The 19,985-nt window shown below is 39.4% G+C and overlaps 1 protein-coding gene across 1 annotated transcript in view; it reads left to right on the forward strand.

The window, feature by feature from the left end:
• LOC495442 (uncharacterized) overlaps positions 1–12,949 on the forward strand; it is a 33,668-nt gene extending 20,719 nt beyond the window's left edge. Inside the window, 7 exon segments of the mRNA NM_001095096.1 lie at positions 3,866–3,973; positions 4,584–4,690; positions 5,762–5,876; positions 5,970–6,035; positions 8,374–8,563; positions 11,247–11,401; positions 11,503–12,949. Coding sequence (NP_001088565.1) covers positions 3,866–3,973; positions 4,584–4,690; positions 5,762–5,876; positions 5,970–6,035; positions 8,374–8,563; positions 11,247–11,401; positions 11,503–12,000 — 1,239 coding nt within the window. The 3' untranslated portion in view covers positions 12,001–12,949.
• Positions 12,950–19,985: the final 7,036 nt, after the last annotated feature.

The following is a 19,985-nucleotide window of genomic DNA, read 5'->3' on the forward strand; positions in this document are numbered from 1 at the left end:
TCTATTCCCCCTGCTGTTACACCCTCTTTCTGCATACCTCACTTGATTCAATTTCATTAAAACTTGTACCTTATTGCATTGCCAGTTTTTGACAATCTCATTTTTATTATGAGGGTAAATGATTGCGAAATACCAAAGAAAGAGTTAAATGTTCAAATAATGTTGAATATAAATTTTTTGAGTAGCATTTAGTAGCTAAATAGAGGGGTAAATAACAGTCCATCCACGAGTGTATATGTATTGCTATTGAAAGCAGTGTATGTCCCTTTCTATTCTCTGCCCTGGTGACTCAGACTGCTGACAGACAAGGCAGCTGATTGACAGACCTGACTTTGCTGGGGAACTAAGACTTTTGCAACACTTTTTTAAAAGCAACAACCAGGGGTTAAGTAAATACCGCTTTCAATAGTAATTGGTTTTGCGAATAGCTTTAAAAGCACTGTGAATTTGTAATTAAATATATTTATATTGTGTATTGGGAAGTTGCTTACAGTAGAGTCCTGCGCAGAACGCAAAAGACCCGAACCGCAAACCTGCATATTTACCCACTTTGATCCCCTACCCGACCGGCAACTGCCTTATCTACAACCCGCCGACCACCATCAAACAGGAAGTGATGGTGCTGCAAACCAGAAATGCCGTCATCAAAAGTGGGCGGGGACAGAAACAAGTTTTGTAAAACTTTAAAAGGAGTAAAATATAGACAATATTACATAAGATAAGAAATTTACATGAGACCCGCGGCTATAGCTGCATGTGAAAATCCTCCTCTCATTCCGCAGGGTGCCCGTTTTTTTTGCGCAGGTATCTGACCCACTGCAGGACTCTACCTTAGGATGTTTACTTTTATTAGGCAAATTTTTATTTTGGGGTTGACTTGCCCTTTAAATACACCCTTTTCACCTATAGTGAAAACGTTCACATTTTAACCACAGGCATATTCCTACACAGATGTGCTTTTTATTTTGCTTTAATGACCAAAAACAAGCGCGATGAATCATGCACAATCAATGAGGGAAAACAAGATCATGCATATACATGTCATCCTATGTTTTTAAAATCTGCAAATGGTTAAAATGGTACTTTGTTTTTGTCAGGAGGCAGGAAGCAGATTTCCTTTTAACCCTTCCAGTGATCAGTACGCTGCAGAGTGAAGTGGTGCTGGCTGGATCTGTAGCCGTGGAGCTGTAACACTACTAACAATAATTGTCGGGAGGGGGTTGCTGACTGGCAGGAACAGTGCAAGTTCAGTCTTGCTGCCGTTGCAGTTTCATGTGGTTTATGACTTGCTGTGATTTGAGAGATCTGCACTAGGAATCAGCTAATCTGGGCAACTGGCTGAGCACTATCATTATAGGGTGATTAATATTCATAGAGTAAAATCAGTGTAGGAGGAGGGAAGGTTAAGGGAGTACAGAAAAAAATCTTTGTATATTGCTACAGGGATGGAATCTCTTATCGGAAACATGAGCGCTTCAAATTATGGGAAGGCCATCTTCCATACAGTTCGTGTTCAGCAAATAATTTGGGCTTTTTTTTTTGTAAGGATTTCCCTTTTCTCTCTAATTAGAAGTCATTTTGCTGGCTTAGGAGATTTTTTCTAGTGTACTGAACTCTTGCAGAGAATGAAAAATATTTCACAAATATATTTTAAAACAGGGAACCTTATGAAGCCTTTACAGAAAGCCTACCACTTGTATCAATTATAAAGGGAAAGTTATGTGATCCTCAGTCTAAATGGTTATAACATGGGGGAACATAAGTCATACTGACTACAAAAGAGATCATCTGTGTCAGTATTATTTAGGGATGCACCGAATCCAATATTCGGTTCGGGATTCTGCCTTTTTCAACAGGATTCGGCCGAATCCTTGTGTTTGTCCGAACCGCATCTGAATTTGCATATGTAAATTAGGGGCAGGTAGGGAAATCACGTGACTTTTCATCACAAAAGAGGATTTTTTTCCACTTTTTCCTTTCCTGCCCCTCACGAAGGATTCGGGTGAATCCCAAATAGTGGATTCGGTGCATCCCTAGTATTATTTATATTAAGGACATCAATATATTTTGTGCATAAAGTTTTTCAAAGAAACTGCCAAATAGCAGGATATTTGATAGACAAGAATAAAACCATTTCTTTGTTCAATACTCGATTGGACAAAATTAAAATATGTGTCTTCCCAGAGACGATAAGAAATATCTTATGTATTTACCACGTGCTATATGTCTGCTAGTTGGAAGACACTCACTACTAGCCAGGAGTTAAATAGGATATAATGACTTGTGAACCTCATATTAGGTGGCCGTCCCAGATATTCTGTAAACTGAGTTGGATAATGGCAGAGGGTGGGTTTGTTGAGTATACTAGTATACTGATCTTATGACTTAATAAAAACTGTTATTGAAAATAGTACACGTTGTGCTTTTGTGTTTGGGGAAGGTCGAAGTAAGTGTGTAGACCAACACCAGTTTTGTTGTATAACATTTATTCATGTGTATAGTAATTTTGATGCCTACCTATCATTATATTGTGGTGTAAATAAAGACATATAAAACATCACCTCCACCCCATTCCCTATTATTGGGAGTTGCTGAGAATTGTGTTTCACCCTCTGCAGAACTGCAGCTTCACAGCCCAAAACTAGGACATTGTTGGGGCACAGTAAATCTTCTTTTGTGCAACTTGTATGCAAACAACGTAGAATGTGGGCAAAGCATAATGGTTAGACCTAAGCAAGAAATACCAAACACATATGTAGTAAAATATAACATTCCTGACACAATGTATTGACTTTAGCTTAAGTTTTATGTTCTGAGCATGGGATACATTACTCCAGTGTTACTTTGGGCCCTATACTTGGGAATCATTGCCCTGCTGAAAAGTGATTGATTTACCCAAGCTTCGGCCTTTTAGCAATTCTAAACAATTTCTAACCAATTTTCAAAATAATTGCAACATTTACCTCTACTTTTGCTCCATATATTTTCTCTTCAGTTCCAGCATGATGCCATAAGCAACTTTAGGCAACTCATGTTCCTGGGGAAGGAGGCGATGACATTGATGTTGTCCATAAACTCCAGATGGGTTTGAGATGGTGTTTTGTTCTTTCCTTGCCCATAAAAGCTATATTCTATGCTGAGCTCCTGATCTAGTTGACACATTCAAGGCTTTATAGGTGTTTCTTTGTGTCTAACGTCATTAGTCTTCATATTTCACATAATAAAAATTGAAAATCTGGTGTGAGATTTTCCAAAAAAAAAGTCAGAAACAAAAGTAGTAAAAGTTAATAATAAAATGATTAGGAAATTAAAAAGGCCTAATGCTTTTCTTGCCTGTTGGTTAGGGATGCACCAAATCCAGGATTCGGTTCGGGATTCAGCCTTCTTCAGCAGGATTCGTCCCAATCCTTCTGCCCGGCCGAACAAATCCTAATTTGAATATGCAAATTAGGGGCGGGGAGGGAAATCACTTTTACCTTTTGTAACAAAACAAGGGGGTAAAAAAATGTTTCCCCTTCTCACCCTATTTTGTATATGTAAATTAGGATTTGGATTGGTATTCGGCGAATCTTTTGTGAAGGATTCGGAGGTTCAGCCGACTCCAAAATAGTGGATTCGGTGCATCCCTAGTAAAGGTAAATAATACTTTACAGCTTCAGATTACCTGGGTCTGAATACTAAGGGTTCTAAGGCAGATGAAGTGTTTTTGCCACTCCCATTTAAAAATACCCTTCCATAGACTACCGTGGTAATCCCACTGACCCTACACATACAATGTGTTATCAGACAATAATTGCTCAAAAATGCAGTAGTGAGAGAGAAATAATGGCAGTGCTTGTGATAACAGTTCATTATTTTTGTACAGATAAAGCTGCGATGTCAAAAGGGAATCCCTCCTTCACTGCGTGGCCGTGCTTGGCAGTTCCTTTCAGGAAGCAAAGTGAAGATGATTCAAAACCCCAATAAATTCAATGTAAGTAATGGCATGTGGCTTGACACATGGGGAACACATAGGCACATTTATCAAAGGTCAAATTTCGAATTCACGTTTCTTTTTTTTTTAACTCTAATAATATACTCGAAATTCGATTGGGGGTTATTTAATTAAAGAAACGAATATCTGGAACTTGAACGAATATTGCCAAATTCGAATCAAAAGTTGACTAAATCTGAATCAAGTTTTTTCTTAAAAAAAACAACAAAAAAAACCTTGAATGTCAGGAAGGCTAGTAACATGTTAATATTGGTCCCTGGACCTCTCCCGTTGACTTATACGTGAACTCGCAGGTTTTAGGTGGCGAATAGTCTAATTCGAAATTTTAAAGGACCAGGGTTTGATAAATCCGAAAATTCAAATTTGAATCAAGTTTGGATAATTCACAATTCCAATTTGAGAGTTATGACCATGAAAAAAATTAGAATTTTCAATTTGACTCTTCATAAATCTGCCCCATAATGTTGCATGTAGACTACACACCTTGTTAAATGGGAGTTGGAACGTAAACTTACCAGTAATTCCATTAATGGGGACATTTCACATTATATGCAGAGTAAGTTTTCTTGTATTTTTCATTTGTACATAGGAGCTGGACTCCATGACAGGTGACCCCAAATGGGTGGATGTCATAGAAAGAGATCTACACAGGCAGTTTCCATTCCATGAAATGTTCGTTGCTCGAGGGGGGCATGGGTGAGTTGATTTTCTCCTCAAAATAGATTAGTGACATTGATATGTTCCTTTGATGATCGGTAAATAATATGTAGGTTTTACTAAGAAACAAGGTTCCCAATCTTAGTTCTTGGACAAAAGTGTACATCTAGCCAAGTGATACTTATGGCTTTCAACAACACTCCAACAGCTCTGAGGTGACTGGTAGTAAGTGCCCCAGTAGGTACGAAACGCATCAGGCTGTCACCTGTATGACCTTTTAAATGATTTGAATTTTTAATCATATTATTGGCCTTTATTTTTGGAGAAAACAGATGGGAATACAGATGTAAACAGCACTCCAGCTTGTTAAAGTATTGCCAGTCACCTCAGCCCTGTTGGAGTGTTGTTGGAAGCCATAAGTATCACTTGGCTAGATGAACCTTGGGAGCAGTTTTCTACAAAAAGAAGGTTGCCCTTATACTGTAACATTATGGATATCCAAGCATAATGAAATAAGTTATTTTTTTTTTTATCTAAAGATCAATGATCATAAAGTAGTTACTTAAAGGTTTTTTTCTGTTTTCAACTGCTATTGATTTTTTAGTTATTGTCCTGTGGAGTGTTTTTTTTTTTTTGCCTCAAGTATTCGATCTTTGTTATTAGTATTGCACCGACACATTTCCACAGACTTGTGATTTACTTTATACATGATCATTCCCTGCCAGGCCCGGACTGGCAATCTGTGGGTTCTGGCAAATGCCAGAGGGGCTGCTATAAGGTCCCATAGAAAGTCACTATTTAGTGGGCTGGTGGGGGCTGTTTGGGCCTCTGTGTACCTGAAATGCGAGGGCCTATTTTAATTCTCAGTCCAGACTCCCTGCTTTAGAGGAGCTTACAATCTAAGGTCCCTATTACATACACACACAGTCAGAAGACAAGGAAAGTACCCAAAAAAAAACCTCACATACAGAGGGATGATATACAAACTCCTTGCCAATAGTACCCTGGCAATTCAGAATTGCTACCCACTAAGCAACTTTGGTTTAGATTAAGATTTCATAGCAAGTTTGTCAAATGCAATGATTACTTCTACATCTGTTCTGCTTGCAGCCAGCAGGATCTGTTTAGAGTTCTCAAAGCATATACACTGTACCGGCCAGAGGAAGGCTACTGCCAAGCACAGGCTCCAATAGCCGCAGTCTTGCTCATGCATATGCCAGCAGAGGTAACAATGCTAAATCTTCTTTCATCAAATCTCATTTGTAATTAATGGAAAAGATATTTCACTGAGGTTTCTTTTTTTTTTTTTGTCTTCCAGGAAGCTTTCTGGTGTTTGGTGCAGATCTGTGACAAGTACCTGCCAGGGTATTACAGTGAGAAGTTGGTAAGAAATTCCTAAATGGTCTTTCAAGGGATCATTCAAAAAATGTATATCGACTGGCATGTGTTTAGTTAATTAGATTAGTATTTCAATTTGTTTTATGTTTTCCAATTACTGAACATGTTTTAAAGTTGAATAATCCAATATATTTTACCTTCAGACGAAGCATACAGCTGTGTGAATAGGTAATGATTAGTGGTCCTTAAAGACATAAAACAGCTCATATGTAAAACCCTGCCTCTTGTAAATAAAACCAATTTCATAATAATATACTTTTTTTGTAATATTTGCCATTGGGTAATCATAAATAGAAAATTGCCATTTTAAAAAATAAGGACAGCCCCCTGGGATCGTAGGATTCACTGTGTACCAAACATGTTGGGGCACATGATCCAATTAACAGACAGAATTCTGTCTTTTGCTTCCACACTTCTTCCTGTTACAGTCAGAGCTGTAGTATTTCTGGTCAGGTGATCTCTGAGGCAGCACAAAGACCATCACAAAATGGTGGTTCAAGGCAAGAGATGTAAAAGCGCAATATTTAATTAAACATACACTCCAGTTTGGTAAGAGTCTTTAATATGCCACTTAAATTGTTCTAAACTATCTGTTGCTTAAGTATTCATTTTGGGGGCATAGTTTTCCTTCAACTGATTCACCAATAACTGTTCGAAATAATAGGGAGTTTACAAATGATACAGACATACTATAATTGTATGCTTTGTTTTAATTTTGTCATCTCATCCCAGGATTACAGTAGACAGTAGATGAATATGCTTCTCGCGCAATTTAGCAGAGACTCTGGAGGAGAGAGTGGAAAGAGATGGGTGGCCGCAGGAGTCGAGTGTCTGGAGGGAGGTGGGGTTAGAAGGCATTCTGCTGGGCCATGTATGAAATGTAAATCCTACAGTTGCAGTACACAGTACATTACTGCATCACTTGATTTACAAGCAAATTACTTTAATTTTCATTATATATACTATATATATACTTTAGTGTTTATTCAAGCCACATCTACCAGGATAAGCAAGTGCCTTCATTTGTAATGTATGGTTAATTACTTCTATTTCCACTTAGTAGTTACCTGGTCTGGAAACAGGATCCTGTTTGAAATAACCATAGATAAACATAATTGCAAGCATCTTCTTAAAAGAGGGAAACCTGCAAAAATGCCGCCCCCCCCCCCCCGGGTAAATGCCCCTAACTTGTTACTCACCCCTCTGATTTCTCCTTTAAGGGATTTCTTTAAAAATCCTATAAGATGATGGCACTTTAATGGAAATGACCACTTTTCTGTGCCAATTTGTAAAGAAGAGTAGTGTTGGCTCAGGGATCCAGGATAGCTATTGGTCACAGGGGGTTACCTAACAAATTGGCACCTACAGTGCAAAAGGGTTTTGTTGTCAATAGGCCAATTGCATTTTCAACACATTTATTGAGCTCATGTTGAATACAGTTCTATTTTGGCCCTTTAATTATCCTGGGCTAGAGCTAAAGCATGAGAGAAAGGAAAGAAGGCCAATATCCACCAGGAAATATGCAAGCAAAAATAAGCACAAACACACGTTATTTGTAGATCCCAGTTTTTTGTTTTTTTTTAACAAATAAAAAAAAAAGTCTTGACAAAATACCTCTATGGGGAAGTCACATTGTACAGCAGACAAGAGAATGGTTCTTAATGCTGAAATGGTAACATTACACTTGCTGTTGCTTTAACTTTCAATTCACTGTTCCGCTGAAGCACAGAACAGTCTATTCTTTTACAGCTCCTATTTTTCTTCAATGAACCAAGCATTGTTTTTCTCAGAGAGTTCGAAATGTGCCAGCCTAGCACTTCAATGGCATGCCTATGTGCCAAATGTGAACACGTTTTGCTTCTTCAAGTTTTGCTTTGTAGCGTCAGCTTTTATTACAAGCTTCCCTAATTTTCTGCCTGATAATTTGTGATTACCCCTAAGCTTAGCTTCTTAACAGCTGCTCAGAGCCCACTGAGCATGTGAGTGTCACAGACACTTTTCAAGATGGTGACTCCCTGTGACAAGTTTGAAGTCCTGGATCATTGCTGCTATTTAGAAGCGGAAACTTTAGGCTGGTGCAATAAGTTCAGAATATAAAATATGGCATTTTTAGGGGTTAGTTCTCCCTTTAGTGTTATACTGCAAATTATAACAAAAAATTAGAGGAATGCTCTGCATAAATTTACAGAGTTATTAAATTTCAGTAAGTGGCATTCTAATAAGAAAAACAGCCTATGGGTATCCCGTGTTCATCAGTATTTCTCCCTCACTATTATAAATGCTAAAATGTATCCATCAAAAATTGTCTTTTCTGTGCTCTGCAGGAAGCAATTCAATTGGATGGAAGGATTCTCTTCTCACTGCTCCGCAAAGTGTCAACTGTAGCCTACAAGCACCTGAACAAGTACAAAATTGATCCCATTCTATATATGACTGAATGGTTCATGTGCGCTTTCTCTCGCACGCTCCCTTGGAGTTCTGTCCTGCGTGTCTGGGACTTGTTTTTTTGTGAAGGTAATCATTTTGTCTAGACAAAGTATAATCACACAACTGACTTTTTCACCTTCACTGTCTATTTTGCTATTATGTAGAATACAAAGTATGAAGGAATAATATTTAAAGATCCTCACCACTGACTGTTGTGTGTTTATGCTGGTATCCAAGAAAACACTGGCACTCAAAGGCAAGCAAAAGCAGGGTTATACCCTTGCGTATTTATTCTGCAAACGTTTGCAGAAAAAATACGCAAGGGTATAACCCTGCTTTTGCTTGCCTTTGAGTGCCAGCGTTTTCTTGGATAGTTTGCTGAGGAGGGTGCCGATCCCTCCAACACCGTGCACCAGGCGCTGAACTGCCGAAGGCCAGGGAGTGCGAGCGGGCTACAACACATTGCAGTGTTTATGCTGGTGGCACATTAGGAGAATGTCTGGGCCAAGTTACACAACTTCCATTTTTATCATTGAAAGCGATCAGAAAGGTCTGCTCCCTACACCATAATCAGCATTTTACATGACACTAAAAACAGCAGAGAGTTTAAGTTGGTATAGATTCTAAACCTGGGCACTTGCACTGAGAAAGTTACATGGTTAACTGGAGAAAACAACCCCAACCGTGACAGTCTAGCCTCATATTTTAAGTCTTCCATCCCAGTCTAACCAGTCAGTTGCACGTCTCTGCACTCTCTCCAGCTCATTTATATCCCTCTTAAGGACTGGAGTCCAAAACTGCACTGCATACTCCAGAGGAGGCCTTACCAGGGACCTATAAAGAGGCATAATTATGTTTTCATCCCTTGAGTTAATGCTCTTTTTTTATGCAAGACATCTAATAGGCTGCACTAGTCTTCTCCCACATAAGCTGATTAATTTTCATGTTTTTTATAGTGGCCGTTCATTCTGCCGTGCGCCTCATTTAGTTCAAATGGCTACAAGATGCTTATTGCTCAGGAGCAAGGTGCCAAACCCTTTCTCTTGCCTCTCTGGATTTTCCTGTCTTCCCACAGCTGGAGAGGATAGTATGGGTATTCCTGTATGTGAGCTGTTTCATTCCAGTAGTGTGACGCTATAATTGGTTATGTGCACCAACCATCTGAGATCTGGGATGGGGGTATATGATGCAGAGAACTCTTACTCATTTAGGTGTGTTCATACAGAACGTGGCATGTCTATACAGGACCTGCAAGGACATGCCAAGAACTGTGTGTGTCTGTGTTTTGCTTAATGTGTCAGCACTAGTTAGCAGCCCTTCCCTGTATGTGCCATTTAAATATAGATTTGTTAGAATTAGTATTTTTAGTAGGATTCGAATTCGGGCAAATCCTTCTACCTAGCCGAACCAAATGTGAATCCTAATTTACATATGCAAATTAGGAGAGGGAAACCGCGTGACTTTGGTCACAAAACAAAGAAGTAAAAAATGTTTTCCCTTTCCCCATTTGGATCGGTATTCGGCTGAATCTTTTGCGAAGGATTCTGGAGTTTGCCCTCCAAAATAGTGGATTCGTTGCATCCCTACACAATACATGCAGAGAAGTTATTTTTAGCCGACAGAAATCTTCGAACCTGCCTAATCGACTAAACGACTGGTCGCAATGGTACGAAAAATGTCGGGACGATCCACACACAGTCCGAAAATCATACGAAACTTTGATTTGTGTGACTATCTTTGCGTGTATGGCCAGCTTTACATTTTCAACTTAGTATGTCAAGGTCTAAATAAAAAAAAGCATATTATTATGGGCTAGCTGGGTGTGTGGGAGTGTTTATCATACAATGGTAATAGCTCCCCACCAGCACGTTTATTGCCTTTGCTAGTATTTACAGCCCTACAGCAGTAACTCTGCAGTATGACTAATCCAACAGTATATTTATATTCATACAGAAGTATTTATGAATAGGGATGGGCAAATTTTTTTGCCGTGGAAACGATGCCTATAGACTTGTATTGCGTCGTGCATCAAAAAAAAGACGCGCGTCAAAAATATTTTGACGCCCATAGACTTTAATGGGTGTCGGCGAAGGCAAATTTCTGGTGAAGCGAAACGGGTCAAATTCGCCCATCCCTGTTTATGAGCCATCAGTTTGTGATGTCTGACAGCATACTGGCATGATCTTGTTGTGCCATGGTTAAATTCCTGTGATAAGTGACACACACTCTCTCTCAGTGGCAGTGGGTCATAAGTTAATAGTTTGCAATCTGCTTTGAATTTGGGAATAAAACATGTCTGCTTATAAACCTAATATAATATGACCAGCACAAGAAAATTCTCCTTAGTTTTTGCAGCAGGAAGTACATTTCTCCAAAGAAGTCTAAAAAAAAACTTCAGCACGTAATCTTTATTTTGCATTTATTTTGATCCCCTCTTCAACATTTTTATAACTGACTTGTTGCCAAGGCATAATACATACACAATACATACATAATAAAAATGAACGTGTGCTTGGAATTTGGTGGGGAAAGAGATGCTGAGGTTGATGATTAACAGGGCGAGGGATTCAGACACCCATGCAGAGGCTAGAGTGTTTGGTATGGAGAGCTAATTAAAGACAGAGGATGTGAAATTAACTCAAGAACACCGGTAAAACAATGATTATGCAAATGTTTTCTTGATAGAGTTACTGGGTGGTATGTCTTGCAATGCTTTTGACTGTGTATGACCTTTACTTGCCACCCCTGATCATAGTTTCCAATTTTGTAGGTGTAAAAATAATATTTCGGGTTGCGCTGGTTCTCCTGAAGTACACTATTGGCTCTTCTGAGAAACTCAAAACCTGTCAGGGTCAGTACGAGACCATGGAAAAGCTAAAGACTATTGAACCCCAATACATGTTTGAGGGTTTCCTCATTCCAGAGGTGAGATTCTAAATCCATATTTCTCCCTTCACTAATTCACCTTTTAATATGAAAAAGGATACCTGTAAGTTGCTGACTGTTACTGTATTTTTTTATCCTAGATTTTAGACATTCCCATCACAGAGCGAGATATAGAACGTGAGCATCTCATTCAGTTGAAGAAGTGGAAAGAAGAATTTGGGGAGCTGCAATACAAAAGTCCTTCCCGCATGCATGGGTCCAAAGCTATAAGTGATTCTGAAAGTGTAGGCCACAAGCAATTGTCTCACACTCCTTCTATTATTCTTCCACCTGATACAGCCACAGGGAAGAAAAATAAGAAACAAGAGGAGAAAGAACAGGAGAAACAAAGAGCCAAGGAAGCGAAAGAGAGGGAAAAACAGGACAAGGAAAGGAAGAAACTAGAAAAGAAAACAAAGACCAAAGGAGACCAATCTAATGGTGCAGTAAAAGAGGAAAATGGAGGAGGAGGGACTATAGACCACCGGCAGGAACCGGCACAGTCTCTGCTCCCTAAGCAACCTCTAACTACAGCAATAAAAGTGCACCAATCCAGTGAGAGCTTGTGCTCCAAGGAAAGTGAAGACACCTATCTATAAAGCGTTTCCACATGTAGAAAATGTAGGGATACAATCACTGTTCCTCTCTCCTAGGTGTCTCCATCAGAAATTCTGTAAGCTTCCATACACTACCCTCAAAATTACAGCTATTTTTGTTAATAGATTCAAAGTGACATCAAAGTGAATTCAAGTGAGGGAAGTTAGACATTCATGGGACTGCTAGGTGTAGAAACTAATCTGGATGGATGATATTTTGCACATGGATTATAAACATTGGACTGTACCAAGTTTACAACCATGTCATACATAACCATACTTCAGTAAGTTTGAACTTAACACTGAACGCCTGTTCTATCCGAGAACTTTTTCCCATGGCTCCACAGAATACAAGAAGTGAGCAGCACATTTAGGGGCCACAGAGGGCAGTTGGAGAAATGTCATCCACTGTAGACTGTAAAAAGATAAATTTCTGATTATGACTGGTGTCACTGTAAGAGGTGCTGGGTGTGATCCCTGAACCATTCCAGATGTCCGACTGCTAAGAGCAGAACGTCTTCTACTATGCACAAAGATCTTATTGTTTTCTTGTTACATGGGACCAACAAGAGAAGCTACAACATGAAGGCTCTCTTCCTTCATCCCACAGATGCTCTTTGTACCAATAAATGGATTAACAGAAGAAGAATCTTGCACCATATTCAGTCATAATGGAGTCTTTGTTCCCTTGCCCTGTCCAGTCTTAAAAGCAAACCTCTGAACTTGTAGTCAACGGAATAAAGAATATACATTCAGCATTACCTGATCAACACTATCTCGCCCTTCCTGACACTACAGGATAGGGTTTGTATTACAGAATGTATTATATTGTTATACTAAACACAGCCAAGCAAAAAAATATTTATTTATCTATGGTATTAGCTGTTGCAAAATGGCAAATAAAGGAGCTTGCCAATATTTAGATTTAAAATAAAAGGAGTTTCCTGTAAAAGATATTATATTGTATTTGTTTTGTGTTCCGGTTTGGGATATCTTTATATTAAAGTATGAAGAAATAGCAAAAAAAAACCAAAAAAGTGACAGAGCTGTATTCTCTATCCTTAAAGGGGATAACACCATCCAGTTCTTTAAAATTTGCTTAAAGGAAAACTATACCCGCCAAAAAATGTAGGTCTCTATAAAAATATATTGCATAAAACAGCTCATATGTAAAACCCTGCTTCATGTAAATAAACCATTTTCATAATAATGTACTTTTCTAGTAGTATGTGCCATTGGGTAATCATAAATAGAAAATTGCCATTTTAAAAAATAAGGGCCGCCCCCTGGGATCGTACGATTCACTGTGCACACAAACATACCAACAAACCATACTTGTTAGGGCTTTAGCACACTGGCAGATTTATTCACCTGGCGACTAATTGCCTCTTCTGCAGGGCGACAATCTCCCCGAACTGCCTTCTATAATGAGAAAACACCAGCGGCAATGCACTCGCGGTGATTTGATTTCAGAAGTCGCCCGAAGTTTCCTTGTGACGCAACTTCGGAAACTGAAGGGCCTCGAGTGCATTGGCGCTGGCGTTTTCTTATTATAGCAGGCGGAAGGCAGTTCAGGGAGATTGTCGCCCCGCAGAAGAGGTGATTAGTTGCCAAGCGACTAAATCTGCCTGTGTGCTAGCTCCCTTAGGTCACATGACAGACAAAGTTCTGTCTTTTGCTTCAACACTTCTTCCTGTTACAGTTAGTTGTAGTATTTCTGGTCAGGTGATCTCTGAGGCAGCACACAGACCATCATAAATTGGTGGCTCAAGGCAAGAGATGTAAAAGGGCAAGATTTACTTAAATATATAGACCAGTTTGGTAAGATTCTTTTAATATGCCACTTAATATGATATAACCTATCTGTTGCTTAAAGGAAAACTATACTCCCAAAATGAACACTTAAGCAACAGATAGTTCATATCATATTAAGTGGCATATTAAAGAATCTTACCAAACTGGAATATATATTTAAGTAAATATTGCCCTTTTACATCTCTTGCCTTGAGCCACCATTTCGTGATGGTCTGTGTGCTGCCTCAGAGATCACCTGACCAGAAATACTACAACTCTAACTGTTACAGGAAGAAGTGTGGAAGCAAAAGATAGAACTCTGTCTGTTAATTGGCTCATGTGACCTAACATGTATGGTTTGTTGGTATGTTTGTGAGTACAGTGAATCCTACGATCCCAGGGGGCGGCCCTTATTTTTTAAAATGGCAATTTTCTATTTATGATTACCCAATGGCACATACTACTAGAAAAGTATATTATGATGAAAATGGTTTATTTACATGAAGCAGGATTTTACATATGAGCTGTTTTATGCAATATCTTTTTATAGAGACCTACATTGTTTGGGGGGTATAGTTTTCCTTTAAGTGTTCATTTTGGAGGTAACGTTTTCCTTTAATAAAAGGAAATATAATTCTCAGTGACTTTCCAAATAATAAACTTTATTTGAAAATCGCAAGTTGTAATTGCAAAAAAATATGACAGAAGCCAGCTCTCCTCCAGTGATGACTCCCTTCATTACATTGATACAAGAATAAGAACCAGCACTGTAGGCGCAGGATAGTACTGATTTCAATATTGAATGCATTTATTAATAGCTGTAAGCCATTGTAAGATTGTATTTTCTATCATTTTTTATTTCCATTTAAAATGTTTCTATGCTGCTGCCCCTGTTCTGCTTCAGGCTATTCACACTGCTGGTAGAGAAAAAGTCGTTATTTCTGGTGATCTATCTATCTATCTATCTGGTGGTTCACCTTTGAGTTAACTTTTAGTATGATGTAGAGAGTGATATTCTGAGACAATTTGCAATTTTATTTTTTATTATGTAAGGTGTTGAGTTATTTAGCTTTTTATTCAGTAGCTCTTCAATTTGCATTATAAAGAATCTGGTAGCTAGGGTCCAAATTACCCTAGCAACCATGCATTGATTTGAATAAGAGACAGGAATATGAATAGGAGAGGAGCTTACTAGAAAGATGAGCAATAAAAAGTAGCAGTAATAATAAGTGTGTAGCCTTATGGAGCATTTACTTTTATATGGAGTCAGCCATGCCCATCTGAAAGCTGGAAAAAGTCAGAAGAAAAATGCAAATAATTATAAAACTATAAAAAATAACGAAAACCAATGGAAAAGTTGCTTAGTATTACATACTAAAAGTTTACTTAAAGATGAACCACCCCTTTAATACAATCTTCTTACGCATTTCATGATGCAAGAGCCTTCAACTACCGTAAGTGCTCTTGGGAGCACGGAATGTGTAAGGATGTTGTATTAATATGGTTTTTTAGTTTTTTCATACATTTTTTGATGACGTATGAGTTTTTTGAATTCCTGTCCCATTTTGGTACATATCAATGCCCTGAAAGTGGCCACAAACTAATGAGTAGGTAACACACGTATCAAAATTGCACTGATCTTTCTAGTGTAAACTACACACACAATGATAGCAAATGGGCTGTGGAATGCTGGTAACATCTACTATCAAAGTGAGAAAGCATTTGACCTCTAGCCTGCATAAATGGGTTTCATGAAGAAAATTGATTTTTCATTTCAGCCAGGCTGACTTCAGTAAGATCATAAGATTGGCAGTTTGGCAAAAATGTCAGAAATGTCTGATGGCATCACTTAGTACTTGACCAGCTTTCATTATAGGCTTGGGGATGATAGAAAGCATTCAGAAATGATTTCCATTTCTTGTGAGATTAAAGCCATGTGTGCAAATGCCAGCCAAGCCCCACTACAGTACAATGCTCAACTCTCTTTGGCAGCCACAGACTATTGATAAATAAGGCCAGGTAGACAGTTGACAGACTGTGCTGGATGTCCTGAGATTACTTTAGTGTTTGTGCTGAACTTGTATGGACTTCTGTGTGTATACCTCCCAACTGTCCCGTTTTTAGAGGGATAGTCCCTCTTTTGAAAGCTCAACCCGCAGTCCCTCGTCCCGTTTTTCTCTGCACTGAACAGCCAGAAAAAGAAACAAAGTTTCTAAATTAATTGCCTTTTGGCAGAGAGCCCAGAACAGCCACAGCAGAAGATAAGATACTTTTGTAACAATTTCGAGATAAGCAAATAAGTAATTGTAACAATATAAGATAACCGGTCTCTTGGGAAAAGTTAGACTCACAACTTAAGGGTCTGGCCACACAAGAACATTCGGGAAGATTAGTTGCCCCAGCAACAAATCTCCTATTCTTTGGGACGACAATCTTCCTAAACTGCCTTCCCCCTGCCCTCCGCCGGCTAGGGTTGCCACCCGGCCAGTATTTTACCGGCATAGCCGGTAGAACAACTGCCGAGGCTGGTATTACAAATTTACTGGCTATGTAGCTGCCAGTAAATTTGTAATACCCCTAAAAAAGGCCCTTGGCCCCCTCCCAATCCAATTAAAACTTACCTTTTTTGCTGCCCTCTGCCAATCACGTGTCGTGGCTCCACCCCCTTTGTTGTCACGGCCCATCCCTTTTGTTTCCGCCCCCACCACTGGCCGGTGAAAATATTGTAAAAAGGTGGCATCCCTACCGCCGGCTGAAATTAAATTTGCCTGGGGGAAGGCACATGCGGCACTTCGTTTTCTGAAGTACCCTCATGAGGGGAAATGCTATGTATTTTAATTTGACATAATAAATTACTTTTTATCAGCATGAATAAAGAGTAAAATCTTTTTTTGTCATGTTTTACCTCAGTTTGGTCACTAAAGGTCTCTATCATGCTGTATTATATATATATATATATATATATATATATATATATATATATATATATATATATACATACATACATACATACATACATACATACATACATACATACATACATGTATGTATATATATATACATACATACATACATATATATATATATATATATATATATATATATATATACATACATACATATTAATATATAATACATATTGATATATTATTTATCCACTAGATCTCTGTAGTCCATCTTTTGAGTATTAAGTTTTGTAAGGGCCTTTTAAAAGCTTTAAGAGTGTCAGCAGTTTGAAAATCTTTCCCTGTCAAATTCAATAGAAAAATTGGGGTTTTCGAAGTGCTGCCCCAAAAAAATGGAGAGAGGGATCGCTTAGGAAAGGACAAGCAACCTGCTCCGCTATAGGACGAAGAAGTGTGAAGAGTTTGGGGGTTGTACCCCTAACACTGTAAAAGAACAAGCACAAATGAGGGTACTAAAAAAGCGGAAGAATAAGCTGAAGTCAAAGAACAATATGTTGTGCGTCAGTTTGCTCGTTATGTACACCCAGATACATTAGATCAGCCTGGATGCAGCCATGGTGGCAGCCATTCAATCACATGATACACAGTAGATATTCCAGAGACTTTCTTTAATCTGCTGTGTACTCTGTGCCTTTTCTCCTTTTTCAGCTTTGAATGGCTGCCCCCATGGCTACACAGCAGCTTGTTTATATAAACTATAGTGGAGGTTCGGAAGCAAACACGCCAGTTGTACCAGTGCAGCACAACACTACATTATATTTTCATTACTTTAGAACACTTGTTTTTTTGGCGTTACTGTTCCGTTAATGTGCGGCAACCCTGTCAATGAATGTGTACTTTTAAAATGCGCCTCCCATGGTTATTTCATTATTTAAACCCCCACTTACTTATTCACTGATAAGAAAGAAAGAAACCCATTAACCATCAAAGGAGGCACAATGATTCCAGTTAAGTTTGCTTTCTATGTTGGCCTTTGGGAGCTTCCCCTCCCTCCGTGGTACAGCAGCACAGAAACTCAGAGCTACATAAGGACAATTACGCGTGCGCATTCTCTCAGCCAGCGCCACCATCCAGCAGGGACTCTTACACGCAATGTGAGGCTTTAGGGTAGAACTAGACTAACGTTTTCCACGCAGCGATGATCCGACGCGACTGTTGCATGCAGACTCAGTGTGCGGCTTTTGCATCCAACAGTCGTGTCACGTCGGATCAACACTGCGACACCAGGCAACATTTCTATTTCTTACCTTATTTTCCATCGCATCCGACTTGACGCCTGTGTTTTGGAGCAGCGTGTCGGATGCGGCAGAATCATGTGGAAAATGCTCGTCTAGTTCTACCCTTAATCCTCCAGCAGGAGGCGGGTGTGTCGCTGTTAGCCCTGCCCGTGCCACAGAATCGACCCATCTTCTAGCAAGGCCACGCCTCTGGGAGCACGTGCCGTATCTTGGTTGGGTGTCCGTGCAGTGGATCTACAGCTGCTGGAACAAACGAGAGAGTGAGTGAGTGTGTGTGTGGCTTTGTGTCAGAGCTGCTGGTCTGTGCTACTCATTTGCCTCTGGCAGCAGCAGCTGCTTATGAGTGAGAGCAGGAGCTGCTCTGTAGATCATTCACAAGTGAAGAGAGAGAGCCCTGGCTGAGGGGTCAGTCCCGTTGCACTAGTTGGGGGCCATGTGGGGCTGCACTTGCCTTTCATTTGCATCATCACTAGCGGTTATTGTGGTTGCTGTTGGTTACTTCACTTGCCCATCTTACATAACTACCAACATTTGGAAAATAGAAAGAGGGATAAAAACATTGGCAAATTTTTTTGGCCACACCCCCTTTATACCACATGCTTTTTACAAAATAGGGCCATTGGTAATTTGAGCAGCAGGAAAAATAATACAGATGTACTTCATTTTTGATGCATGAGAAAAAGCAAAACCGTTCGGTTTCAGGGGTCTCAAATGCAGTTATGGCCCCTTGTGAGAAAACAATACCTAAAACTATAAACTATACCTACACAGATATCAGTCTCTGCTAGATACCAGCAGGTCTGTGGTGGGACACTGGGAAATAACCTGGTGGGCCTCCATCCACCCAGACCTGCGACCTGCCCTGGGTGTTGCACTCTTACCTTTCTCCTGGCACAAGATAAAATAAAGTACGAGGGGACAAAGGGGGGCTGTGTCTAGGGCAGGGGCCCAGAGGCGAAGGGGGGTTGTGGCTGGGGCAGGGAGCCTGTGACCCCTGAGGTAGCAGCCCCGGTGCCCCCAGTGCGACACTGGATACCAGTATCACATAGATTCATTAAATTCTGAAGTAGCCATGTAGTGAATATCCAGTGGCTGCTGTGGCAGTGACAGCAAAGCTCATGTGGCCACATGATCAATTTAAAGCTTTTAGTTGCCATTATATATATTGTATATACAAATCACAAAGATAAAGATTTCATTGCCTCAGCTATACTGACAAAGTACTCAGCACAACCCAATAACAGTGATTACTGAGAGAAAGCCAAAGAGCAAATCAGGGTTTATTCACACACAGCTTTTACTTTCACAACACTCACAAAATATTCTTAGCAATTTGAAATAACACAGAACTCAGGTATAGTATCAGTTTTCTGGAAAGCCCTGATTTAGGGCTAAACTACATGGGAGATTGTGAAGTGAGATGGTGTGTTTGGGTTATGCTACAGTACTTCTGAAAGCTGTCACATCGCATAGCAAATCTTCCATGTAGTTTATACATCAGATTTTTGCATCAGTTCAATTGTATCTTGACCCACTCGACTGCATTCGATTTGTATGATGTGCTCTGTTGGTCCAACGCCCTCTCCTATGTAGTTTAGCGCTTAAAGGACCAGTAACATATATATATATTTTTTTAATTTGTTTCTTTGTAACAAAAAAACCCCACCAAGACAGTTTTAACTTTTAAATCGCAAAGCTTTTATTAAGAAATAACTTACCGATCCATCGTGTGACAATTGATTTCTCCTCCCTGGCTATCTCCTATAGAGATAGAGTGGAGTGCCACTCGAAACGTTGCATGTTGCTGTCCTAATAAGAATAAAGACGGTTTTATTGAAAAAGGGAGTGCTGTTCATTGGATGGAATCTGTATCTCCTATAGAAGGCAGGGAGGAGAAATCGAGCACCGCAAAATGGATAGTCGCCCTGTCACCGTTTCTGAAGAGGAGCGCATGCAGAAAACAGGTAAGTAATTTCTTAATAAAAGCTTT

The sequence above is a fragment of the Xenopus laevis genome, chromosome 1S (assembly GCF_017654675.1).
Source record: "Xenopus laevis strain J_2021 chromosome 1S, Xenopus_laevis_v10.1, whole genome shotgun sequence".
Classification (NCBI taxonomy): domain Eukaryota; kingdom Metazoa; phylum Chordata; class Amphibia; order Anura; family Pipidae; genus Xenopus; species Xenopus laevis.